At 41.5% G+C, this 27958-nt stretch overlaps 3 protein-coding genes across 7 annotated transcripts in view; 2 read left to right on the top strand and 1 right to left on the bottom strand.

Moving 5' to 3' along the window:
* The window catches only part of LOC135717400 (gastrula zinc finger protein XlCGF26.1), a 38928-nt gene extending 33124 nt beyond the window's left edge, over positions 1-5804 (top strand). For 3 of the 4 annotated variants that reach the window (XM_065239478.1, XM_065239475.1, XM_065239476.1), the window contains 2 exons: positions 4588-4719; positions 5214-5804. In XM_065239478.1, the coding sequence (XP_065095550.1) occupies positions 4588-4719; positions 5214-5444 (363 nt within the window). In that variant the 3' untranslated portion in view covers positions 5445-5804. Of the gene's footprint in view, positions 1-4587; positions 4760-5213 lie in introns of all 4 variants that reach the window. The other variant, XM_065239477.1, reaches the window with a different exon arrangement.
* A 535-nt stretch (positions 5805-6339) lies between these two features.
* Vhl (von Hippel-Lindau) lies at positions 6340-7814 on the bottom strand. 2 transcript variants are annotated; one of them, XM_065239519.1, is made up of 2 exons: positions 7742-7814; positions 6340-7003 (listed from the first exon to the last, which is right to left on the bottom strand). In XM_065239519.1, exon 2 carries the CDS (start codon positions 6951-6953, stop codon positions 6486-6488), a length of 468 nt encoding a protein of 155 aa, XP_065095591.1. In that variant the 5' UTR covers positions 6954-7003; positions 7742-7814; the 3' UTR covers positions 6340-6485. The 2 variants fall into 2 exon arrangements, with proteins under 2 accessions (XP_065095591.1, XP_065095590.1); XM_065239518.1 differs by lacking the exon at positions 7742-7814 and adding an exon at positions 7080-7183.
* A 9723-nt stretch (positions 7815-17537) lies between these two features.
* blow (blown fuse) lies at positions 17538-27645 on the top strand. The gene is made up of 2 exons (XM_065239308.1): positions 17538-17644; positions 25832-27645. The coding sequence occupies exons 1-2, from the start codon at positions 17599-17601 to the stop codon at positions 27541-27543; spliced, it is 1758 nt and encodes a 585-aa protein (XP_065095380.1). The 5' UTR covers positions 17538-17598; the 3' UTR covers positions 27544-27645.
* The last annotated feature ends 313 nt before the right edge of the window (positions 27646-27958 follow it).

Here is a 27958-nt window from a genome sequence, read left to right as displayed (position 1 = left end):
TCCTGGGAAAACATGGGGCAAATTTACTCATCGCTGAGTTCCTGCACTTTTGGCGATTATTAGTGAACTAAACTTAAATTTGGGTCGTTCTCATTCGCCGTGCAGTTGTTGCTTGACTTCGTCCACCAGGGCTTGATCGTTGGAAAACAGTAGAAGGTCGTCCACATAGACAGAAATTATGGTCACCTTTCCGTCGCCGAACCGGAAGTACACGCAGGAGTCATAGTTAGATCGCTGGAACCCAATCGCCTTGAGTTTCCGATCCACCTTCTGGTTCCAGATACGGCTCTCCTGCTTCAACCCGTACGAGGCCTTTTTGAGTCGGCACATCTTCGTCGGTTCCCGCGCGTCCCGGAACCCTTCCGGTTGTTCCATGTAGATCTCCTCTCCATTAAGTTCACACTGCAAGAATACAGTCACCGCATCCATTTGGCACACCAGCAGATTGTATTTGGCCGCCATTGCCAAGAGGTAGTAAATGTAGTTCGATGGAGCCATTCGGACCCGTCTTCAGCGCATACACCCACTTATTTTTGAGTGCTCTCCGTCCCGCCGGTAGATCAACAAGGTCCCATCTCAAGTAACCAAAAGTTCTGATAAAAGGCTATTTGTGGCTTAAGCAGCTTGGTTGGTGGTGGTCTATAGAATTCTAAGCAGCCTCATTTTTAAGTCGTTATAAGAAAGTTCCGGTATCATAATTGAAGAGCATTCTAAGCAGCTTCTGGCGGAACTTTTAGAAAATAAATAAAAAAAAGGTTTTTGTCCTCACCAAATTCTATACTTCGTTCGCACTTTTATGAAAGTTATTTCTAAAGGCTGGTATTAATGTGTATTGATTTATCAGCATTAGTAGTAGAATTGGAGCTGTTTGAAGAATTAAACGCAGTCCTTCTGCGTGAGAGCCCCTGCACGAACCGCTGCGTCTTCCGAGATATAATAAAGTGAGCTGTTGTCCCGCCTACTGTTGGAGTTTTCAGTGCCAGCTGACTGACTTGAATACGAAACACAACACCTTGAATTTTAAATTGGTGTTTGCCCTTATGGTATTCCAACACGAATACACGGGTTTGAATCCAGGAAATTACTTTTTAATTATTTTTTTTATGTTTGGGTAGAATGTTGATGCACTGCACTGCCCATAATCGCAAGTCAGTCCCATCTGTAAAAAACTGGAAATGAGAAAACGGCGTTCAAAGATTTTTCAAGTTTTCTGGTTTGACACTTATTTTGGAGGGCTAAATTTAAAAATAAACGTACAATGTGATAGAAAGCATCTATGTTTACCCAAAAATATTGGAAAAATATCGTGAAATTTTTATTTTATGGCCAAAATCTGAGTGGGACTGACTTGCGATTACATTTAACGTCAATGAGAAAAATAACCGCAAGTCAGTCACAATTCCATGCCGATGCTGCATTAGTTTAGCACAGTATTGAACAGTAGAAAGATACTATTGTCCTATAGAACGTTATTGAATGTTTTTGGATTTGTTCCGCTGGTTCCAGAGCAATGGCCGGAACATATTCCGGTGAGTATGGATCTACATCAGACCAGAGCCAAACGTGCCAAACCCACCATGCGATAAATCAATTCACATGAGAATTCAAAAAATAAGATCAATAAGAGTCATGATGAGTGACCAGCACCATGTTGGCCACACCCGGACATGTTCCGGGTATACCCGGGGAAGTGGTAAATCCTTTTTAATTAAAATCCATCAAGCGATACATCAAAAATCACATGATAATTCAAAGCCATATCCATTGGCGGTCAAACTGAGTATCGTAAGAACTATATTGGCCACATCCGGACATGTACCAGATACCCTAGGGGAAGTGGAAAAAAGCTGTATTGAGACAAATCTCATGATGCGATGTGTTGTCTAACATTTCAAATATATTTTTTTCTAATGGGACTGACTTGCGGTTACTTTTCGCTGTGGGACAATTTGACTTGGTATTGTTTTTCATTTTTCTTGAACAAACCACATTTTTTCAATAGCACATCTCAAAAAACATAGAATGATAAACTGAATAATGATGCTAACTCAAAATTGATAAAAATGCAGATGGGACTGACTTGCGATTACCGGCAGTGCATACATATAAGAATAATGATTTATTCGGGCCACTGATCATTTCTTATTTACGTACATTAAATTTTGTTACTAATAAAGACTTGTGCGGATCGCTTCATGTGGCTTGAAAGTTCTGTCGGAACTTTATTCGAACTTTATGGAACTTGAAAGTTCTGTCAGGACTTTATTTGAACTTTATGGAACTTGAAAGTTCTGTCGGAACTTTATTTGAACTTTGTGGAACTTGAAGGTTTGGTCGGGACTTTATTTGAACTTTACTGATCTTGGAATTGATTTTAATCGTTGAATGCGGAACTTTTGGTTACTTGGGATGTGTCGGTATCGCACAACGACCGATGCTCGGCCTCCATTGCGCCGATCCAGTCATCGCGGTCTGGTCGTTCCAATGCCTGCTACAGCGTCTCGGGTTCGCTAGCAATCTGTGGAGTAGAGGATGACGGAAACATACCATTGCTAATTGAATTATTGCTCCACATGTCTCTGACTGGGCGCTCCCAGTTATATGCCCAGAATCGTGTTGCGGTCCAATATTTTCTTCCTTTTCGTGTGACGGGAGTGCAGTGATGAACGTCGCTTGACTCACTTGGCCATGATGGTCCTGTGAAAGGGCAAGATTCCGAGGAAGCATACGTCACCTTAAAGCCAGGTGCCTGGTACTTTGCGCTCCCTCGCGCTGCGCCTCGTGGTAGGTTGAGAAATGTTCCGAGTTGATTATGGAGAGAGCGCATTGAACTGCTGCAATGCAACTGCATCGGAATCGTCATCATTGTCGGAGGCCAAAACTCGAGATGGCGTCCTGTCAGCGTCTTTCTCTTCATCTGCCTGCTCTGGTTCCGCGGTCCGCTCCGGGTGTTCCCTCTCTGCGCTCAGGATGATCACATCACGATTCACGAATACTTGCCTCGTTGTTGGGTCGTACACTCGGTATCCTTTGGAACAGTAAGCATAGCCAACCAGGATACACGACCTCGACTTCGGATCCCATTTCTTCCGATTAACTTTTGGGACATACGCCATCGCCCTCGATCCGAAAACTCGTAGATTTGAAACGTCTGGCATCGTTCCAGTGAGTTCTTCTTACCTTTTGTTGGCGATCTGTTAATCAAGAACACCGCCGTTGAGGTTGCTGCAACCCAAAACCGCTTGTTCAATTCAGCAGCGTTCTTCGATCGTTCGGTTCATCCTTCCCGTTTTGGTGCGGATTGTAGGCAACCGAGGTCTCGTGACCGATGCCGCATACCTTCAAGAATTGCTCAAATTTATTTCCGACATATTCGGTTCCCTTGTTGATTCGCAAACGCTTGATAGATTTGCCTGTCTGCTTCTCGACATACGCTTTGAATTGCACGAACGCATAAAATGCCTCAGCTTTGGATTTCAGGAAGTAAGTTTGTGTTATCCGGCTGGCATCGTCTATGAAGGTAAGCACCACAAGCAACCATTCAAGTCGGTGAATAGGCGATCCACTGAATTGCTGGAGCTGGTCCACTCGGACCTATGCGTACCAATGGAGAAGACATCGCTAGGAGGAAGCAAATATTTAACTATGGAAACTTCCCTGGGCCCATAACCTGATAGAAACGTCTACTCAAGCTAGAGTGCAAGTAATGAATGAAGTTTTATTGAACAATTATACCAACGCTTACTATGTTCTAACAGTTTTCAATTATCCTTGGTTCGACTTATGCCAAATATCATTATCATTTTCAATCATCATGATGTCTCTTTCAGTGTGATCGTTTACGACCTCAACATTAATTATTTAATATGTTCATGACCTAGGAAAACATTAGGAAAGCTGCAATTTATACCATATTTATAAAAAAAAAATTTTTTGTTGTTGATATTGAGGTGCTCATCATATCTCTGAGTCATGCTACCCACTTTCTCCCTGTTATTTGGCGCCACATTATGGAACCAAGTCGAAACTAATGGTTTCATATAAGCGTTCATACGAAAAATCTCTAAGTTTTAAAGGAGGTGACTGTGTCGTTCCCAATCGTGATGGTTTTCATTAACAATACCAAGTAACAATGAGGGTTCTGTAGACCATGATTTAGACGTGTAGAATGCTATAAAACCATGCTAAAACTTGGAATGTTGCTTGGGATGGCAAGACCAATTAGTACTTCACGTAGATACCACGTATGGGACGTGTGATTCTATATAAAACCTTAGATTTAAAAAAAATAATCTGGAGATCTCCTGATGATTCCTTTCAGGCGCCAAGACACTTTAAGAACAAAAACACTGCAATAAAATTTCACTTAATATTTACCTGCAAAGGTAAATATTTTCCATCATACTTTCTCAGGTGAAAATTACGTTTCACGTTCGTTCAGCGAACTTCACTGAAGACGCCAAATGCCTTTGACTTCCCTTCCATGGAGACGCATCGTATGAGTTAGAATGAAGAACCAAATGTTTGGAGCCGACTTTTTAAAACTTTCTAACGCCCACACTTCAATGTTTACCCTTCTTTCTGCAGGTTTCCGATCTTCTGAGCTTAAGCGAAGAAATGCACCAGCACCATCAACAGCAGCAACAGCAACATCAACAGCAGCAACAGCAACGTGCTCATCCCAATGGGAAAACGGTCGATGTCGAGCAAAACATTGAAGTAAAACCAGAACCCGAATAGATTTTCTGATGTTACTTATGTATGATGTAATAGAATGAGAATGTGTGAAATTTTATCGATGGCTTTTTTCATCTAGAAAAACTTTCGTTCTGTTTATTTGAACTTTGCAATTACCTAGTTTTTCGCATTTTTTTTTTATCTCTAAATAGGTGCATCTAACAACCGTCACTCACTCATGAATTGAATTTTTGATATACATGTAAAGTTTAGAATTAAGCATATCTCTCGATTCATGGCATGCAATTACATATTACTCAAAAGGACTGCTTCCGTTTAGAATTATGAACTTTTATTGATAGAAATTTTATTTACTGTTTTCGGTTTATTAGACCTACGTTACAAATAAAGCAAATAATAAATGCTTCGTAAAAGTGACTACTTTTGGCTTTTTGTCTGTTTGTTTCTAACACGTTTCGTTGTGACTTTCCAAGAACTTTTGACGAACCTTGCCTAATACAGTTCCATTCTTCCAGGACAGAGTCAACAACCTGAGTCGCATCAAGACCGAGCTGCAGGCGAACATGCAGATTCAGAACCTTTTCGGCCTGACGAACTCGATGTGCCTCAACGCGTCGTCGTTCCAACAGCAGCAGCAGCAACATCATCAGCAGGTGCCACCCATAAAGCTGGTGTGCAACTTTTGCTACAACGTGTACAAGACGCCGCAAACGCTGTCGAGGCATATCGAAAAGTTTCATAGTTAATCTGGATGAAATGTTTCACGCCGTCGTTGCGTCGCAACACATTCGGAACATTATACAAGCAAGCGGAAGATGATGATACATTTCTATGTTGCAAACGACGAGTGATGACGAAACTTTGCAATATTCGAATCTTTCAGTTCGGAAGAATTATTTTTCAACATCCGATAATATCATGAACAGGGACAATCAGTTATTTATATGGAATTTTGGATTATTGGTAAATGTTCTTGCTGATACAGACTTGTGCAACACACCATTCGCTTAAGTTTATTCCAAAGTCAATTAAACGTAAAATCGCTCTTTTCTGATAACCTAAAAAAAAAAACGAAACGAAATGTTCCAAAATGTGTTGCGACCGTTTAGGTGTATTCAAAAGAGAAAAGTACAAAATTACAATTGCAAAGCTATGCCTCCCCGGAGTTCATGAATCGCGCGCTCTCCGAGGAGAGCATACCTTTGCGAGAATCCAAAAGCAAGATCACATCGAGTAGGTTTTATCTAGAGGTTGAACATTGAGAGAACAAAACAAATCTTTAAAGTCTTCTACCCCGTAGCCGTGTTTTAGTGAAATGAAAGGTCTATTATTGAAGAAGGAGCCAGTGAGCTGTAGTATAAAACGAAATTTAAAAATATAAATGTTTCTTAGGTATATTTACTTGGTGGTAAATTAGAACGAAAAACGGAGCGTAAAGTTTTATCATTCGAATAAATATACAGGCGAAGAAACCGCAGCAGTGTTTAGCATACGGCAGGCATGTGACGAAATCAAAAGAAAAACAAACTTTTCCAGTCAACTGTTTCGGATAAGATTTATCGAAGACTATTTTTGTATTTTAAAACTATGTTATTCATTTAAGGCAAATATTGTGGATCTGAAAATAAAAACGAATGTCTAGTCTGATTTTCACTCCGTTACATTTATTTAGAGAACATTGCCCCTCGATTCCATTTCATGTAATATTCTTGGAATATTGTCCCGGAAAATTTCCCTAAAATTTCTCTTAAAAACTACCCTTAAAATAAATCTACATCACGTGTTCCTTACTTGCCTAACTTACTACTCATCAGATAGAGATTATAGCACGACCTCAGATCGTCGATCAGAGTCTTTGGAACATCCAGCTCGATAAAGTGATGCTTATCTTGCAGCGAGGAGAACACTTTCCACGTGCAGATACCTTTCAAGCTTCTTAGAGGATAATGTATTCGAACTTCGATTCGGTTCAGCTTACCGTTTGCGTCAATATTCGTGTACCACGGTTCCGGATTGTACACCGGTTTGCTTTTGACCAGCATCCGTTCACCGGTCAGCTTATCAACGAACACCCACGGATGGGTAACGTACGTGTTGACCGGTACCTGGGCATCCGGAGCCAATTCCGAGTAATGGACAAATTTGGACGAATAGTTCACCCAGTAAATGTCCACCGTCCTCTGGGTGACGTTTTTGAACAGCACAAACGAACGTATCTCTGCATGCTCCGATTTCAGATTCGGATCACCTTCCATAGTGGACACGGTTGCGACACTAGATTGTTAACATTTCCATGCTGAACGATCTACAATGAATCAAAACAATAATGTTTAAAAAAAATAAGTAAATTGTTTGTTCGAATTGTATGCGGGTTCAGAAACCTAAGGCTACGTGACTTTCTCCTCTCTGAATGATATAAAGTCGAAGCTCATTATCGAAGCATATACAGTCAAATGCGTTACAGTGGCGGTCGAACGTGTACTTTATTTTCAGTTAAATCATTCCATATATCTAGATAGAGCTGGAATTAGGGCGTAACAGCTTTTGTAAACAATGACTTCTATCGATGATTTCTAGAAATTCAAGGCTCGCCCACGCAAACCAACATCCTCATCGGGTAGGGAAAGACTTCCACTATCAGATGGTTATGTTGGTCTGCGTGGGCATGCATTGAGTTCCCAGAAATCATCGATAGAAGTCATTGTTTACAAAAGCTGTTACGCCCTAATTCCAGCTCTATCTAGATATTTGAAACAAAACAACCATAATCGGTAGGGAATTCAGTTTTGAGATTTAAACTATTGCAAAACTGAAGTGATTCGATGCAATATCATGTATGCCTGTCTTATTAAACGTTCTCTCTGAGTGCTTGTCTTAATTGAGCCTTTTGAATTCTTTTACACAGACGTTGCACTAGTAGTGCAGTGAAAGGCATTAGATATAACTAAATACCAAATAAGCACATAATCATTAGTTTCAATTCCACACGATAAAGCCAACAATCATTCTCAGTGTTTCATCATACGTGTCAGTGGGCACGTACCTTCCAGGTCGCAAACTCCAAAACTGTTCTTTCCTAGTTGAATGACCACATACGCCAATATATTAAGCACATTCTTTTCTTGCTCTTAAGATACGAAGACACAATAAAAATACGTTTTTATGATCAAAACAAATGAAAACTTCGTATTGTTGTCATCTACAAATGCACATCGATGGTGTTCTGTATAACGTCAATAAACAAAACAGATTCGAAAGTGAGAGAGAGAGAGTGTTATTGTATGAGTATCGCAGATCGCACGCGTACCATCCTTGCTACACAATTTTGACACAAGCTTGTCGCGTGTTACTTTGAAATATTTCAATACACATTCGCCCAAAATATCACGTGGTTTTGATTTTTCTCAGATTATAATCCACCAAATTCTGTTTTCATCTTCCAGCAAAATGGTTTGCTGAAAATGATCAAGCAAAACGATTTTAGCTGAAATAACAGCTAACAACTTTTTAATTACTGAAAATTCAGTAATCCGTTGTTTTTGCCGAAAACCAGCAAATCATGAACTGTCAAAAAGACTTGTGGTTCTAGTTAATTTGTTGGAAGACCGCTTACAAAAAGCGTTGCGTTGTGAAATTTTAACTGGATTATAATTGTTTGGCTATTATACCTATTTTGCATAATAATAACGGTAAGACAGGGGAATATTTTGAAGGAAATATTATCTAGTAACAGATTACCTTTTATTCTAGATAAATTCGGTAGAAACATGGAGAAGATGCTTACGTGCGAATGGAGAAGAACTTAAAGATAATCAATAGTTTTGTGTAGAGTTATTTCAATAACGACTGAATAAAAGAGGGTTTAAGTGATTTATCTAACTACTTGATGCATTGATTCCCTGTTTTTCTTATTAAAACGAGAAAAGCTTCTCGTAATTGCGTAATTGCTGAAATTCCAGCAAAATCAACCTCATTTTTTCAACAAAGAAATTACTGATTTTCCAGCAACCTTCTGTCAAAAAATATTTGCTGGAAAGCCAGCAAAATTCACTTTGCTGTAAGGATTGCTGGTTATACAGCTCGGCAAAATCCAGCAAAATTTTGCTGGTTTCCAGCAATAAAAAATGAGTGTATACAAGTGGTAGAGGTCGGTCGGCGCCGGTGGTATAGTGATAAGCGTGACTGTTTTCTCACCCCAATGGATCTGGGTTCAATTCCAGCTGAGGTCGGTGGGATTTTTCTGAGACATAAAAATCTTTGGTCACATCTTCCTTCGGGAGGTGTGTTTGAATGGGTGCGATATCCTACGCAGGTGTGGAAGCTTCCTTCCTGCACATTCGATTGCCGTCAATGGATGGCAATCGATGTCCGTCGGTGATTGGCACTAGATTGCGGAACAGAGACCGACGTTAAATAAAGGAAAGAAGATGAAGAAGAGTAGAGGTCGACGGTAGAGGTTCATACTAAGTTCCTATCTGCTCTGCTCGCTTCTCTTTGCAGGAATTAATATATAAAGCTATACTGTCTTGGACAAAGTTGTTGTACTGGGTTGAACCAACAAACCTGTGTCATTCCAACAAAAATGGAATGATGGTGATAGTTACATCCTATTCTCCCACAGGTGTCGAACAAACCAAGGTTCAAAGGATTGGACATGAACCGCGACTTTATACGCGGTATGTCAAGGCTTATGTCCAATCACTGTTCGTTAGACTCGCACTTTCATCGAATTGGGCTCTTAGGCAGCAATTTATGTGCGTGTGGTTATCACGATATCGAGCATGTTGTTTGGTCATGTACCCTACACCGTGTTGGCAGATCTGAGTTATCCACATCACTCAGGGCCCCGAGGAAAACAACCCGCGATACTCGTTAGAGATGTCTTGGTGAGCCAAGATCTCGACTGTTTGAATTTAATTTATAGTTAGTGTCATCTTGTGTTCTCCCAAGTTGTTGGCTGCCCATCGGTGTACCCCAATGTTTGTCTTTTTCATCAGTATGTCGCTTAGTTCGAGATCAAGAGCACATTGCTCTCCAAACCTTGTGTTCTCAATCCCTACCATGCCATCCATTTGTTACAATTTGATACCCCTAACCTCGAGATAGCTTCGAGTAATCGGTCCCCGCTTTACTAACGTTAGTTTTAAGTAATTTTGTGATCTAAACAATGAATATCGGCTCCGCAAAGCTACAGTAAATGAGCCTGAAAAAATAAACGCATTATATAAAAACCTGTACCATTCGATTCAGGTTTAATTGGGAACAACGGCGCTAGAGGCACTTGACTTTCAAATTACTTCTGACGGGCGCTATAATATATGGAATTTAAGTCCCACGCCACGTAGTGTGAGAGCTCTGAACTAATATGAGTTGCATCCCAAAGGACTTGGTCACCTGAACAACTATGCTCAAGACAGCAACTTTCTACGTCAAGAGATCTTGACGTAGAAGTTGCTGTCTTGAGCATAGTTGTTCAGGTGACCAAGTCCTTTCGGATGCAACTCATATTAGTTCAGAGCTCTCACACTACGTGGCGCTATGGTGCCCATAACTTCCTGTATAAGCTGTATCTCGAGATCGTGGCCATATAGAAGGTTACTATCATAGCAGGTCCTGGTCCTCCGGATGGATGGTGTTCATATTAAATAGTTCAGAACTCTCGCACTACGTGGTGCAAGTGTGCATGCGAACTTCCTGAATATACTAGGCCTTGAAAGCCTGCCCATAGAGTATGTTGCTGAGCAATGTGGCTATTTCCGGATCATGGGGCCGTGTAGAGGCCGGATATCATTTTGGAATCGAAGATTTTCTGTACTGAGTACCAATGCTACTGACGCCAGGGAGGCAGTTCACACACCTGGACCCTACTTATCGACCCATCAACTCATGGACCCGGAACCAACGGCTTTACTTCCCTTCCGAAGGAAGGAGTGATCAGAGATTTTATGCCTCTGAAAGTCCTGGAGGGCCGACTGGGATTGAACCCAGGCCGTTTGGGGTGAGAGACAATCACGCTTACCACTACACCACCGGTGCCGCTTTGGAATCCAAGATGGCAGCCATCTGTTAAAAAAAAACTAATACCCACTTTACACACTTAGAGATAAAAGATGAGACGTAATCAAACATGTCATATAATATTGTGCTCCGAGACTGAAAAGGTCGTTGCTCGACGAAAAATACGTTTGATTTATGTTAAAATTGACGCTCGTATATGTCACTCTCAGAGCACCTAAATTTACATGAATGTGTCTAAGTGTATACAATATGCACACTACAAAAAAGACACGTAAATTTCAGTGCCCTGAGATCGACACATGTAAGCGGCCTTTTTGACATAAGAATCAGTTGAACAGGACGAGAAAATCAATTCAATCAAACGAACTTTTCGTCGAGTTGCATATGTTTCAGTTCCAGGACACTTAATTTTACATGCCATGTTTGTTAACGTTCCATGATTTACGTCAAAGCTGAAGTACGTCTCGTGTAAAAATAATAATTTCTAAGTGTGTGGGTATTTCCGGAACGAGAACGGCTCGTATATGTGAAAACTCGTTTTTGAATAAAAAAAAACTGTCAAATACGCTTCAATATGGGTATTTCCGAAACAGGAAAGATGTGTAGACGTTGAATGTCGATGTTGGAATCCAAGATGGTGGCTATTGGTTTTAGGAAAACTGTCAAATACCCAACAGTATGGGTATTTTTGGAACGAAGATGACGTGTAGATATCAAAATTTAACGTCCGCTGCCATTTTTTTACCCCCCGGCTACTCTGAAGGGTCTTTGTGGGTAGGGAATAATACCAGGTAACTCTAAGGCCAGAAGTTCCCGAAGAAACGTGCTCATCTTTTTGGCACAGCTCTGGTACTCTTTTCGGTCCCAAGCTAATCGATGCACCTCTCGAAACATAGAAAAATCCACGAGCCCCTCATTGTATCTGTCAAACTTTCATAGCGAATCAAAACAAACATAGTGTAGTACTAGAATGTATACTAGAATGGGGTATGTACTTGGGACCGATAGACTAGTCCAATGTGAGCCAATTTAAAATCGTTAGTTTCCACCGGTTGAATATACTAAGTACTGGGTTGCTTATTCTGTAAACACTTTGCGTATTTTGTTCACACTAATCACTCACCTGTGCAGGAGCTCTTCAGTACTTTTGTTGATAGATAATCTCTGATGTCAGACAGAAAATCAACTAATAGCCATAACTAAGGTGAAAGGAAACCTCAAGAGGTCTATAAAAAGCGAGGCCTGGATACCCCTTTGTGGGTATGAATAAAGAAGTCAATAGAAAGATCTGGGAATACTCCGTTTAAAGAAATGCCAACTACTCTGAATCATTTTACCCATCTACCGAAAGCATACCAGATCCGGCCAACACCGGCCAACATGATCTTCTATTGTGTTGGCCGGATCTGGCATCTGCTCACTATGCTTCTGCTACGTTGAAGATGCTCAAGAAGGAAAAAGTCTATTTTGTCGAAAAATTCCAAAATCCCCTGAACTGCGTCCTATCGAAAGATACTGGGCAATAATTAAACGGCATCTTAAGAAAGATGGAAGAGCTCTGTTGACTGTTTCAAGAAAACTTGGTCTGCAGCACAACGAAAAGTTAAGAAGAAAGTTGTACAGAATCTAATGAGCGGTATCAAGAGAAAAATCCGAGTGTTCTTCAGAAATGAGAAATAAACATTCAAACTCACGTGAAATCAGTCATCTGTATGTTGATTTTCATTTAGATAAAGTAAACTTATGAATTTGTTCGAAAATGAATATTTTCCTTTGAGAAACAGTACTTTCATTATTGAACAGTCCTTACATAGGCTATGTTAACCTTTGTTCAGATTTTAAACATCTAAATCTGATGATTTTAATCAGCCTCAAGCTTAACAGTAATATCAATTTTAAGCTTTTGAAGGCAGTCAATAACAGTTGTTGTTTAGCCTTCTAATTTTATTCAAAAAAAAATCATGGAAGACCATTTCATATCTTATATTTTTTATGGGACCGCTTAACTTTGCTAATGAGATTCAAATATTTATATTGCTATAAGCATAAAAATTGCCTTTTTATTTCGGGATTCGAACGCAGATTTATAGGCGTCAACCATACCTACTGCGCATTTAAAACTTCATGTTGATATAAGTATAGCATTTCCTCCCAACACTTTCTTTTGTGTATAACTTTTTATTACAATTGATGAAATTTGAGTAAAACTAGTTTAGAGTGTAATGTTTACATGTGCAAAATATCATCACAATCTGTCAAGTGGTTATCGAAATGGCCTCCAAGCAAGAAGTGCTTTGACAAAAAATTGTGGCAGCGGTCGTGGAAAATCCAGTCCAGTCCCACAGATTGGAATCGACAATCCGACCGTGTCCCGTGTGGTAAAATCGTTCAAGGAGACCCAGACGACCCAGCGGGGAGCTGGCAGCGGAAGAAAAGCGAAAACGACCGATCACGTGAACGCAAGGAAGGTGAGAGATTTCTTCAAGCGCAATCCGATCCTTTCGATTCGGGACGTGGCCAAGAAGGTCAATTCTTCCGTCTGGTTCGTCCAGCCGGACTTCATGTCTTCAAGATAAGGAAGGCGCCTAACCGAATCGATAAACAGAATACGGTGGCCAAATCCAGCGCAAGGAAGCTGTACCGTGAGTGGTTGGTGCAGCTGAAATGCATCGTAATGGACGACGAGACGTACATTAAAGTGGACGCCAAGCAGATCCCCAGCCTGGAGTTTTTCGTCGGCAAGTCCCGCCCCAGGTTTTGGAGAAGTTCCGGAAAAAGATGGTCGACAAATTTGCCAAGAAGTACTTAGTGTGGCAGGTGAATTCAGCAAGCCGTACATAACGACCGGCCAAATATATAAAGAAGAATGCCTCCAGAAGCGCCTGCTGTCCTTCCTCCTGTCCCACGAAGGTCACACTCTGTTTTGGCCGGATCTGGCATCGTGCCATTACGCGAAACCGGTGATGGAGTGGAACGAAGCCAACGATGTTGTTTTTGTGCCGAAGGAAGCAAATCCGCCAAACTCGCACGAACTTCGCCCAATAGAAAAATTCTGGGCGATTATGAAGGGCAAGCTCCGGAAAACAGGGAAGATCTTCAAAAACGACAAGGATTTGAAGAAAGAGTGGATCAAAGTGTGTAAGAAAGATGGCGCAAGAGTTGCACAGGATTTGATGGGTACCATTAAATCCAATGTGCGGGCATTTAGCCTAGGACAAGAGGTTGAATGAACCAACTTTGCTCAAACATAGCTAGTATCTGAGTACTGCGGAGTAAATCGATTTCATTTTGCAAGCCAATGGAAAACTGCTTGAAAAATTGTTCAAATTTAGAATTGTTTTGTTCTTTCTCAGTTGATTCCCGAAAAAAAAACCCTGAGCTAGGAGTGCTCGAGCCCTCATGACTCTATCGAAGTTTGTTTACATACATGTTTCGCCAAAGTATGTTTTACTGCAATTTAAAACTCAGTTGAGTCATATAAACTATGCTAGTTTTTATACTTTCATCATTGAGCCTGTTGGTTTTTGTCTTTGAGCTTACAATTAAGAATGTGTTATGGAAAAGAATCAATCATGTTTTATGAGATTGCAATGCTTGACGAGAGATAAGAACAGTAACTGAGTTTGTTGCTTCTGAATGTTTGGCTCCCGTTTGATAATTCTGACTGGCTTCCAAATCGAAACTAACTAGTTTAAAATTCACACTAAATCGCTATTCGTCTGGTTTGACCCATGGCTCAGTATGAAGAATGCGAATGATGCATAGTGTAGCTTTGTTTGGCAAATTCATCAGCGCTGTACCACACTTTTGTTTTTATTAATATTTTGTATACAAATGTAAAATTTACATTATTTTTATTATTATAAGTACAGATACATAAATCATATTTCGAATAAAGCATTTTAATGCTATACCACGCCAGTGTCTCTCCTTTTGTTGCACTGGCGGATCAATTAGCTCGGAAGGCCCTAAATATTAGATGCTGGTGTCTGCTTGGTTACCCGCTGCTTCTTATTGTCGTTCTTGAGCTGTGACCGATGCTGTTCAAGATGATGTTGATTCGTGGAAAACTGTAATTGTACAACGCTCAGCTCATATGTCTGAATCTGAACTAGAATACAAAAGCCTAGAAACAATAAGCGCTTACAGACTACCATCAAAGCTGGGTTGTGTTTTACATTACCTGGAAACATTAATCTTCAAATTCCAACCACTGTTCCTTAGGTTTGCCAACAGGAATCTCGATAGCAACGATCCGACAGACTTGCATTTCCGCCAGTGGGAGTGGAGCTAAAGTGAGCAAACTAAATTCCTTCGTTGAAACTGCATTATACAAATGCAAGTGTGGGTTGTAACGGTCAGAGTAATCAATACACTGAAACTATTCGACTTCCACACAATTTTAAAGATCAATCTTTTAGGTATCGGAATTCAGACCAATTGCCTTTAGCACACATATACTTGAAGGTTTGTTTGATTCGTTACTCAAAATTACTTAAAAAATATGAGGTTTGACCGCTTTCGGATATTCATCTCTGCTACGGTTTTGCCAACTGTGCTCTTCTGGAGAATACATGTTTGTTTTCTGCAAGCTGTAAGTTTCTGTTTTGATTTTTCTTCCTGGTCTCACTTATCGATCAAGTGTGCTATGCGCGCTGCAAACAGACGTCAACAGCAACGCACGGTGGGGTTGAATTCGTGTTTTACGCAACCGTTAATTAACGACCCAACATGATGTGTTTAGTACAAAATTTCGACAAAACTAAACAAGATAGAAGATTGGTGTCAAATAGAGAGTTGTAGAGCGCATTAAGAGGCATTTTTTGTTAGACAAAACAATACACTTTATTACGTTTTTTTTAAATAATAAGGGAAAACCCGAAGGAAAACACAAGCTTTAGACTCGTTTATCCCTAAAATGTGTCGAAATGCAGGTTACTTAAAGTATAAATGACACTATTAAGTAGGAATATTAGCCAATTTATGGCAAGCATAGACCAAAACAGAAAAAGTTCAATAACTCAGTAATCTTTGAGATTTGATCATATGCGTAGAACAATTTTGTACTTCAAATATGATCTTGTATCGCCCCTTAAATTACTTGCACTAAGGAACCGAACACCCTGTATATGCCAAAGTATGTTTGCCATTGTTAGCAGATGGCAATTTTCAGTAAACTATATTTTTCGAGAACTGTAAGATCCTCAAAAGTAGGTGCTGTGCTGTTTAGTTTTAGTGTATCAAGTTCGCACTCTTAGAATCAGGGCCAGTGCCGAGATTTGTCATTGTCATTGAGAGACTTTCGCGTGATATTGACAGACTTGATCCTCAAAAAAACCTTCGTCAAAATCTCATTCATTGTTTCGTCAATGACAAAGATTCACCTGGTTTCAAAAAGTGTAATTTCGTACATTCTGTGTCACATTATTGTTATCCAAGTAGTTCAGGACGTAGATGCTTGTTCACATTAACGGATACATGTAATTGTGTTGCTCAAATCATTTAACTTCGTTACAAATTTAGTTAATATAAAAATCAACACATGTTCGTCACTGACAGCATTGTCATTGACAATTGACATGGTTTGCCTTGACTATGACTGTTATTGTCGAGATTTTGCAGCACTGATCAGGGCAAACTAATATTTCCTCTTGAACAACCATCAAAAAATAAGACCTGTACCTATGCAACATCCTGCTAGTGCCGAATATCATTAATCTGACTTGATTTCCTGAAAGAACTTCAATTACGCTGTTGGATGCCACAACTAAAGTTCATATCGTAACAATAAACGTATTTCAGGAAAGAAAACTTGTTGAAGCCCGAGGTCAATGGGCATCTTTTCTCTTGCAGCTCCAACTCCAAGCTCCTGTTTTCCTCAAAATCCAATTCATTTCACGCAACTACCACAAAGATCCCATCCCAGAATTGCTCTTCCATTCCTGGGAATCAGCTATCCACACCAATTGCCAATCGAACATTTCTTGGTTGTGGCATTTTGCGTTACAATTATCCTGAAGATAGAAGCGAACCGATAATCAGACAATGGCGAAGCAATAAATAAATGCTAAATGGTGAAGAGAAAATAAACTTCCTCCGTTGTATAGCCGCAAATGTGTCACATAACCATTCCGCATCCCGTTCGTTTTGTGAAGGTTGTTTTATTTCGCTTCGCCCATCCATCCCAAACGCCCGACTTCCTCAGTGCAAAACACGCTCACATCGGCTCCCATTCATCCTGCAATCCAGAATTGTCGCCTTCTATGCTGCCAACATAAAGCGCCTGCATCAAATCACTCACTCACTTACTCACACCCATCGGAGTACGTTTTCCATTCTTACCTCTTCCGCATCTGAGTAGGCACCGTTCGTCGTAGAGAGGATCCAACCCAAGTCGCCTACTAGGTTAGCTATACGTATGGGCATGTCAGCAGGATGGGGCAGCAAAGCGAGAACGAATGCCAAAGCATAAGCCAATCCTCCACACGACAATGGAAAAGATGGTTTATTTAAAATTGGAACGGAACAAAATTAGACTCTCTGAAACCCACTCAGCGGGTGATTTTATCTTGAATTAATTTTTCCTCATTTTCGCCCCGAAGGTGCTTCAGTCGGTTAATACTCAAGCGTTCGCCAGTGCCGGGTCAAGACGTGTTTTCCGTAATTATTTAGCCGTCGTCGAAACAATCGCGTTTTTCCTACTGCAAAACATAGCTTTCCCCCGCGGGGAGCAAGTCCGCAACCGGTTGTGGAATTGATTAGACTGGAGATATATAAATATATATATTTTTCTCTTTTGCTGGTGAATGAGGGCAACGACGATTGAATTACAATTTTTGGTTTCAACCCTCGAAGCTGTTGACTTGAGGGCATCGCCGGGAAATGGATATCAAGACGAATCTCGTTGAATGGATGGAACTGTTGAATGGTATGTACCTTATACAGTGGTGAGCGGATGTATTGCACTGGTTTAGTTTTGGAAAACGAGGGCTCGAATGGCTCCAATTATTCATTTTGTGCATCTAACATTGATTTATTGCAGAATCAGCGAAAAATTAACATTCTACATAAGAATATTTTGTAAAATGCACTAAGCATATCCCATTAGAATCCAGGCTACTTTTACAGGAATAAAATAGTATTGCTAGTACACTCGCAGCATGGCTTTAAAGCTGCGGTTGTCAAACAATCTTATGCAGGATGCAATTTTTTCTCTGGATAGGCATCATCTTATTTTCTTAATGTTGAATGTGCTCGACAATATTATTAATTGAAGTAGATGAACTAGTTTCATTGTTATTCTCGTCATTCAAGGAAATTAACCACTTTATTCGAGCAGTTCAAATGATGGTAAATTTTGAGCTGGTTACTGAGTTAATTTTTATTTTACATTTTCTGATCTTTGTGTGTGTATGTGTGTGTATTCCCTCTAACCCCCACTGACCGGCAGTGTTATTATGGAAGAACTATCTCTGCAATGTCGCATTTATGGTCATTGCGACAGTTTTAGTCTGAGAGTGATAGCTCTATTGTAGATTCAGCAACCCATTTCAGAATGTCTAGAAAGTCATGCCCATTCCGAGGTTACTTTCACTTACAATAAGCCCCGCATGTATGTATTACCTCTATCAATTCGATATAAGTTTTACATACACACTTCCAGTTTCAAAATGTTCTATTGAATCCTGGCACGTATTCAGTTTAAGGTTTTTTAATTGTAGAAAGTATTTGAACTGTTCTCACCATGTTAATTTGATCCTCCAATTCATGGGTTCCGTAGTTTAGATTTTCTCTAAGCTTTGCATCTCATTTCGTGATGCACATTTGTGGTAATACTTCCTTCAACGAACACAAATTTTCTTGCATTCCCATGGTCATCTGGGAGGAAGGTCACGTCTAGTGCTTTCCCCAGGAACAAGTTCGCGGACATCAACTACCACCCGTCCAGTCTTGGGCGTATCCAGCTCGCAATCTCTGACACCGGCAAGAGACCAGCAGTCGAGCACTTTTGTAACCGGAAAACTTACTGATTCATGGCAACTTCGACCATCAAATCACCACCAAACCTCGCGACGGACACATTATCAGCACTTTCCCGGGATAATTCACCAACGGGACCGGTTTCAAACTCGCCCACGGTGACGAATCTCTCAATAGAACTACACGCCGAAAGTGTGGCATCCGAATTTGGAAAAACGAGCTCAACCCTCGAAGCTGCCGGGAGGCAATGAAAATCGACACCGAACAATGGAACTGAAGCTGCGTCGTATATTTTGGAGGTTAGATTCAAGGTCAATCGAGTCACTCAAGGCAAACACAGGCAATACACGATATATCACTAACTGATAACTTTGTGAACACTTGAAACTAAATTTCAGCACACAATTTAACAAATCTAAAGCAAAAAATGTTTAATTCGCTGACGTAAAATTCGCCGCAAACGTAGAACACGTCAGCTTTCAAGCGCGGCCTACTACAATCTTCTTTTTTACATTTTCTGATCTTTCGGGAAAAAATATTGTCGAAACCTGGGGGCAAGACAGCTGTACTCAGAGTAAATATATTTGCAGCGAGTAAATTAGAGTTACTCATATTTACTCAAAAATGAGCAAAGTAGTCTCGATTTTCTGATCAAAGGAAATATCGTCTGACAGCATATTTCGTTTGAAGCATCTGTTCGCCCATTTGAAAGATCTAATCGCTCGTTTAACAAATCAAATTGTGGACAAACGAAATGCTCTTGTGGTGGTTTGACTGCACGACGGTTTTACGAGGCTTGTCGTTCGTGTGTGGCTTGGATGCCTTTCAGGCGCCTTCCCTCGTTGGTGAGGATTGGCATGGCCTAGGACGATACAGGAGTGACGGGAGTGACCCGTTCCAAAAGGGGAATGCTCCTTTTCGGTTACCTGAGGTACAACTTGAGCTTTAAACTTCCTTCGTGGTCAATAGAATTGGTCCTTGACTGCTGATTGTGGTATATTATGTAGCTGATGATTCTACGCCAGATTAGGTCAGCTCTGACCAGCTTCGTGGAGTTTGTTAAGGTTCAACAATTAAATTTGAATTCTTAGAAGAAGTAAACAAATTATTTACCCTTTGTGGAACCTTAACATTAATAATCATGCACACTTAGTTTTTTCTACCGAGCTCGGCTGTGCAAATCTTGGCAAAAATAAGTTTCACTGAGATCTCAACACGGAAACACGGCCCCATATGTTTATTTCCTCAATTTTGTGCCCAGAGCACAACATTTCATGAAATATCAAGCGTCTAATCCCTAAAGAATGATCGAGTAATGTTATAAATCGAATGGAGCTTTCGTTGAATTTATAGACAGCATAACACGCAAAAATCATTTGTTACCAATAATGGGAAGGCACTGTATTCTTATCTTTTTGAAAATCGTGCAGCCTGTATGTACTCTATTATTTTTATATATTTGTGTAAATTACGTTTTCATTGAGTTTCTGGAAGTTTTAAAAAAATATAAAAATTGAATTTATTGAATTAATTTAGCCTAATCCGAACCTATCGAACTGCCTCAAAAGTCCCAACACAGAAATTCCAAGAAAGCGTCAACTTACTTTGCTTGACAGCATCGGTTTCAACATTATTTTCAATATAACAATCAGGTTGCTATGTGTATATAAGATATTGAGCAACGTGAGTTACTCAGAGTTACTCAAAATTAACTCCGGTTTTACTCATGAGCGAAAGCTGTCTTGCCCCCAGGTCGAAACTGGAGAACCGCGAAATACATTTGAAAATGGTGAAAATCTACCAACATTTTAAAAATATCTACTTTCCAACTTCTACATCTCGAAAACGGTGTGACTTAGCAAAATTGTATGTATGTTTTTTTGTTGTTGTAAATTTAGTGCACTTTAAATATATTAAGTCGGAAATGGATATTTTTCAAACTTTTTGTCCATCACTTCTGCATCTTGACCTACAATGCAATAGGTGGTATTGATTATCCTCTAAAACATTTCAAAAAATAAAAAAATACAAAAAAATATTTTTGAGAAAAACTGAGCTTTTATTTTAAAATAACAAGAAAATCATCCTGATGATTATTTTTTTCAAATAATTTCAGATGTTCCCTAAAACATTCCAGGATAGAACAAACATTTTTCGAGCAACAGTTTTCTGAAGATAAACTTAACATTTTTCTATAGGCTCTTTAAAAAATTAAGGCTAAATAAATAGTGATGAAGATCTTCATTCTTCATTCCTCTATTTAACGTCGGTCTCTGTTCCGCAATCTAGTCCCAATCACCGACGGGCATCGATTGCCATCCATTTACGGCAATTGAATGTGCAGGAAATCAGCTTCCACACCTGCGAAGGATATCGCACCCATTCTTAACAAACATGGGCCGGAACCAACGGCTTGGCTTTACTTCCCTTCCGAAGGAAGACGTGACCAGAGATTTTTATGCCTCAGAAAAATCCAACCGACCTCGGCTGGGATTGAACCCAGACCCATTGGGGTGAGGAAGCAGTCACGCTTACCACTACACCACCAGCGCCGGCTGTTATCTGAAGATGCAAAATGGCATTTTTGGGCATTAAGAACGTTTCTGAAAATTGCGAATTCGTCTGGAATCCCTCAACAACTCCAGTAAAGGAGAATCGAACAGCAAACAATTAACGGGAGCGAGTTTTTTATTAATCTTTAATCAACTACGATTGTTAGGGGAATATAAAGAAAAAGAAAAGGATTAATGTTTGTTTGTTTGTTTGTTTATTAAGGACATTTTACATCTCCGCGATGCATTCATGTCCGTTCGATTTGATGTTTGGTGTATTGTGTATGGTGTGCAAGTGTTTTTGTTAGTGTAAGTGCTACAATTCAGTTGCTTCTCTCTTCTTTTCTTCTTTGCTTCCAAACAATTACTTTTCTCCTTCGCTTCACTTCATACTACTCTCCTACTTCGCTTTTCTTCACGAATTTCTTCATCTTTCTACCATCTTCACCTGTGCAATTTGTTATTCTAAAGTTCTTGTAATTTGTTATTCTAGAGTTTTTTGTACAAATCCGTTTCATGTAGGAAATTAAGCATTCGTGTTGTTCTTTCTTCCGTGTTGTCCAGAGCTTCACGTAGACTGGTGCTGATGTTATTTTTCCTTCTCTCTTCGTCGTATTTCCTGCACTCAAGAATGATGTGCTTTACATCCAACACCGTGCCACAACATTCACACACCGGTGGGGCTTCCTTCTTCAGAAGAAACGTGTGGGTTAGTCGCGTATGGCCGATTCTCAGACGTGTAAGCATACGCTGGTCGGCTGAACTTCCTCGTTCTGTCCATCTGTGCGTGTCGAATTTCACCTCCCTCAGCTTCGATTCTGTTGTGCTAAACCACTGCCTATTCCACTGACCACGTATCGCATGTTTCACCGCTTTTATCGCATCCTCGCTTGGAATCGGTACGTCGATGGCTGGTTGTCTTCTAGCCTCATTGGCTAGTCGGTCAGCTTCAGAGTTTCCCCTGATGCCGGCGTGTCCAGGGATCCAGCAGAAACGGATGATTTTGCTTTGCACGATTCTCTCTACTTCCTGCACCCAAGAAAGCCGGGAAGTTCCAGCCTCCAAAGCCAGTAGGAAGCTTGCGGAGTCCGTGAGAATAACCAACTCATTTTGAACATTAGGGATGGTGGCGGCCATTTTAATAGCGTAGGCCTCCGCAGAGAAAACACTACATTCGTTCGGAAGACTGTAGGTCCTAGATAGCCCTTCGTAGAAGCCGTCCGTGTAGACGATGGTTGAACTATGGAAGCGAGTCTCCAGTAATTGTCGAAGAACTGGACGAACTTTCTCCGGTGGGTCTCCAGCGCGTATGCTTCTTTTCACATCCCACACTATCGTCGGTTTTCGTGCGTGCCACAAGCGATTGCTCTGCCTCACGAGTGAACCGACAGCAGGAAGCGTTGAACCGGTTAATTCTTGGAGGCGATTTGAAGCGCGTGTAATCAGAGGTAGGGTGCTGCTGTTTGGATTCTTTGTGAGCATTCGGATGGCAATGTGTACTGTGGTCTGTGCTGCTAGCAGTTCGAAGGGTAGAGTCCCAGCTTCGGCCATCACCGAGTTAATCGGGCTCGTCACGAATGCTCCGGAAGCGAAGCGAACCATTTTGTTGTAGGCAGGAGCGAGAGTCTGAAAGGTTGCTGGCCCTCCTCGACTAACAAGTCCAATCCCGTAGAGCAGCTTCGCAGTAACTATGGCTGACCCAACTTAAAGCAGAGAGGTCCGATTACCACGTGGAAGTTTTGCACCGATCATCTGTAAAATCCGTAACCGAGATTCGCATGCTTTCTTAACCATATTGCAGTGAGGTTTGAAGGATAACGTTCGGTCCATGGTTACACCTAAAATCCTCAGCCGGTTGGTCTTTGGCACGGGAGTTCCTTTGATAGAGATATCTCGCACGGGATCCCGTCTTGCGTTCGGACTGCAGTAGAAGACATGTGACTTTGTTGCCGACACAGTGAAACCAACGCTTTTCGTCCATTTGTTGATGGCTTTGACGGCAGCCTGTAATTTTCGGTGTAAGCCTTCAGTTTTAGCACCTCGCACTGCTAAGAGGATATCGTCCGCGTACAAAAGAATGAAGACTCCGTTGGGCACTACTCGGAAGATGGGCTGCATCGCGATGAGGAACAGCGTCACTGACAGGACAGAGCTCTGCGCAACTCCGTTTTCCAACGGATACTGGCGAGACATATGCCCCCCAACGGATACCTGGATCGTTCGCTCCGAGAGGAAACTTTGCATCATGTTCAGCATCCGACCACGTATTCTCCATGACCTCAGAGTGCGGATTATGCCGCGCCGCCAGGTGGTGTCGTAAGCCTTCGACAGGTCCAGGGATGCTATCAGACAGTGCTCGTCTGTGCTTGGAAGCGTTCGCTCGAGCTCGGAAAAGTACGTGTCGGTGCCTCGCCCGGCACGGAAAGCGTGCTGTCGTTTGTCGAGTCGCCCGCTCGACTCTAGCTCGGTGATCAGTCGTCGATTTATGATGCGTTCAAGCAGCTTCGCCATGCAGCTGGTGAGCGAGATTGGACGGAACGCAGCGGGTCCGGTATCGAGGCAGTTTGGCTTCGGAATGGGCACCACGATTGCATTTCGCCAGCTGGTGGGAAACTCTCCATTACGCCAGATCCGGGTGAGCAGCTCTAGCAGTGTCATCTTCACGGACAAAGGTAGACGTCGAAGCATTGGGTACCCTATCATGTCGGGTCCTGTCGAGGCAGCTCGCCCTTTCTCGAGAGCCCACAACAGTTCGCTTAGGGTAATGTCGCTGTTGTACACGTCGTCCGTGTTTGGCGAAACATCTATGGACTCTCTTTCAGCTGCTGCCTTAGTCTTCTAAAAAGAAGTAGGGTAACTGGAGGTCACAGATCTATCGCTGTAAAAACTGGCTAGCGCTTCCGCAGTTTCTTCGGGGTCATCGGTGAAGCCATCCGATCGCTTGAGTGCGACGGTACGTTGTTGTCGTGCTGCTTGGTGCAATTTTGGCCACGAAGTTCTCCCACGATCGTTCTTTTGCTTCCTTTATCGCCTTCCGTGCTACAGCTCTGGTTTCCTGAAACCTCACCAATGCAGCGGGTTGATCAGGATCAGATGTCTGCAGCCGCCGCAGATACCGAAGACACTTTCGTCGATGTCGAATCGCCGCCTTCGCTTCAGGGCACCACCATGGTACCGCTTTAGGCCCCATACGGCCGCTGGTTTGCGGTATGGCACGAGTTGCTGCTGCAATTATCTTCTCCGTGAAGCTGTCTACGTCCCATTCAACATCTGACCGGATGGTTTCTGCGGTGATACGTTCATATAACGACCAATCAGCGCGATCGTACAACCATTTCCGCCGTGTCGTTCGTGAGGATGACCACCCAGGAATAGAAACTGTTATCGGGAAATGGTCACTATTGTGCGTGTCCGGTAGGGTTCGCCACGTGAATCTGCGAGCCACACTCTCGGAGCAGAAGGTCAAATCGATTGCAGAGGTGTGGCCGAGCGCGTTCACTGTTTGTGATCCCCATGCTAGATGATGAGCGTTGAAATCTCCCAGAAACATGATAGGACCTTCCAGTCGGTCGAGTAGATCACTCAACGCATCCTGACACTGTGTTGAGCTCGGCGGGACGTAGATAGAGACTACAGTTATCTGAATCGGTGTGTGGATGCGAGTTTTTTTTATTAATCTTTAATCAACTACGATTGTTAGGGGCAAGGTTGCAAATACTCATTTCAGCTAAAATAATGTTTTTCGGAATAATAAAACCAAAAGATGGTATGATGGCATGTTTTACTTGTAACTTACAAGAAGAAGTTACAAAGTATGCGTTGGAAACATAAAACCTGTAAATTTTGCTTTCTATGAGTCACAATCAACGATTTTCTGATCGCTGAGTGAGTGAGTGAGTGAGTGAGTGAGTTTGTGAAAAATCACTGATTGTGACTCTCATGAAGTGAAATAAACAGGTTTAATATGTCAAACACATTCTTTGCAATCTCTTCTTGTATCCTACCAATTCAAAATTTGATCATGGCATCTAATTATTTCATAATTTAGAAAAACATTGTTTTAGCTGAAATGAGTATTTACAACCTTGGTTAGGGGAATATAAAGAAAAAGAAAAGGATTAATAATTATGATTTAATTTCACTTCCTTAATTGTTTATCCTTGATTGCCGCGCTTATTTCGTCTACAATTTGCAGACTAATACTCGAAATACGCGTATCTGTCAAGGATAAACAATTAAGGTAGCAGAATTAAATGGAAATTACTAATCCTTATATCTTTCTATATACAGGTAGCCCACTATAGAAGCCCCCATTCGTCAGGGGAATGTTCTTTTTTAAACTTTAATTCGATTGAAGTTAAATTATAAGCAAATTGATACATTGAAACTTGTTTCCCCTGTTGTGACTGTTTTTCTGGTGCCGGACCAATTCGGCCCACACTGTACGAAATAGACATCTTTTTGTTGTGCTATTTCGATTCAACACACACGAGTTGAATTTAAAATGTTGCACTTGTCCAAAACATTCATTTTTTGTTGTTCTGTCCTCATCGTTGCCTTTTCTCTCGTCTCTCTTATTCCAGACATGCTTCAATTCCTGGATGCAACCGCAGTTGCAGAAATGCGCTCCCAGAAGGCAATAAACGGAACCCAACGACGACACCCACAATGTGCTGACTTGAAATGCGAGCAAAAATGTGATTGGTGTCTCCAAGCGGGTGGTGAGCCCTGGATGGCCACTCCTGGGACCGACGAGGGCGATGGTGAACGAGGGGGAAACGACCGACAAGAGAGTGCCGAGTACATGAATATTGTCAATAAAATAGATGAATCTCGCTATACGTTGATACACAAATGCAATGCGGTGCTTAGAAAGCTACATGAGTGGATGTCGTCGGCGTCGACGTCTCTGCTGACGAAGAAAGAATTAGAAGAAGAGGAGGAAAACTCATATCTAGATATGGGTGGTGTGGGACATAAAAATGATATTAATTTAACCCAGCCGTCAGATAAGATTGACTCTTGTGAAAAATTCGAAAGCAACGATGCTGACATACTCGTGGAAGTAGAGCCTTCCGGCGACAATGGCAAGAACGAGGAAGAACTCAATATGGAAGAAAATTGCTATGACTTTACAACCGATAGATGCCTGTACGATGATTACTCTTCCGACATCAAATTGAATAACGTTGCGTGCGTAATCCCAGTGGATGAAGATGATAGCAAGTGTCCCTTTAGTGGCTTACCAGCAGCCCATCTACGCATAAAACAATCGCCCAAGTACGGGACCCTATTCAGGCACGAGAAGCGATTGTTCTTTGATCAAACGAAGAAGTTTTATGTCGGTCTGCTCGATCGATGGCTTCTGTTGTACAACAATAGTAACGAACTGAAACCGGCACACTGCATTCACGTCAAGGACATAAAGCTAGACCTCAATCTGAACGATCAAATCAATGAAAAGAACCAGTTCCACATAATCACGCAGAGCGATATGAAGATTTGCTTCCTTTCACCCAGCTTCATGGAACTCAATGAGTGGATTGTGGCACTTGAGCAAAATTTACTGACTAAAACCGAAAGCATACCACCAAACAACAGTCCCCGGAAGCTACCACTTCCTCCAACGCCGGACGAACAACCCGATAACAGCTGTTTGACTCGAAACGACCACGTCGATAGCATCTACGAAGAGCCTCAGCTTTTGCACAAACAGCGAGAACTTGTGGAAGAGCTACAGAACGACTATGACACTCCGAAACCAGCCAGCGTCGATGTTTGTCACCAGAACCAAAGTCAACAGCACACGAAAACAAGCCCAACTAAAATAATTAATGATGCTCTGATTTCTCCAACCAGAGCAAACAAGTATGAACCAATTAGAAATACCGTTGGGCCAACTGTTGCGACTAACGTTTCCGCTTCCCCGACAACGCCGACGACAACACCAGTTAAAAGTTGGCTCTTTAATCGTTTCCATAAATCACCATCCTCCTCGGATGGCGGCGAACAGCAGAAGCACACTCGGAAGGTGTCGGCCAAGAAGCTCTCCTTCCCACAGCAGGAACCCTGGCCAGGAACAAGGCTGCCACAAGCACCACATCACCTACCAGATGTGATTGGAAAACCACCCAATGCGACCAAAACTAGTTCCAGTACGGTCCCGTCGGCGTCGGGTAAGGGGACGAAAATAAATATGATAATTAGTCAACTGGAGGCCAACGGTCAATTGAGCCTGCTGTCGAAAAGTTTAAACGGCCCGACCAAGCGGAACACGTGGTGCGTAGAAGAGTAGCTAGTAGCAAGCCGAGGAAAAGGATAAGGAAGTGTAGTGTTGCCATGGGTGCCATGTATGAGTGTGATTTTCTGGGTAATAAATCCAAAGTGGACAGAGAGAAAACCGAAATTTCCGATCCTTTTAGTTTCTCAGTCCCTTTCGACCGTTATTAGTTGTAATTTGTTTCGAATATCGGTTCCTTTTCCGGTGTCTGGATTGGCGCTGTTAGCGTGGCTTAGATTGTGTTGAAGTTGTTAGTTTACACCATCAGAAACTTTCCCGGAAAACTTTTTCATTGGATTTTTAAATGTAGGTGGTTATCGTGATTCAAATTAAATTCAGTTTGAGAATAGAACTGTTCGCTTTGCTATACTTTTATAACGACTAGTTTTGCAGTTGTTGGTTATTTAATCACGTTGTCTCGGGAAGTTCC

This window comes from Ochlerotatus camptorhynchus, unplaced genomic scaffold, assembly GCF_037179485.1.
Source record: "Ochlerotatus camptorhynchus isolate MF236.1 unplaced genomic scaffold, CSIRO-AGI_Acam_v1.1 ptg000055l, whole genome shotgun sequence".
Lineage (NCBI taxonomy): Eukaryota > Metazoa > Arthropoda > Insecta > Diptera > Culicidae > Ochlerotatus > Ochlerotatus camptorhynchus.
Note: the sequence above shows the minus strand (reverse complement) of the source record. Positions and strands in the feature narration are given on the sequence as shown.

Excerpts from the sequence above, each read along its gene's own strand:
- Vhl (XM_065239519.1), bottom strand. The coding sequence starts at position 6,953 with ATGGAAGGTGATCCGAATCTGAAATCGGAGCATGCAGAGATACGTTCG.
- blow (XM_065239308.1), top strand. The coding sequence starts at position 17,599 with ATGGATATCAAGACGAATCTCGTTGAATGGATGGAACTGTTGAATG. Across the intron at positions 17,645-25,831 it reads ATGGATGGAACTGTTGAATG|ACATGCTTCAATTCCTGGAT; the intron begins GTATGTACCTTA and ends CTCTTATTCCAG.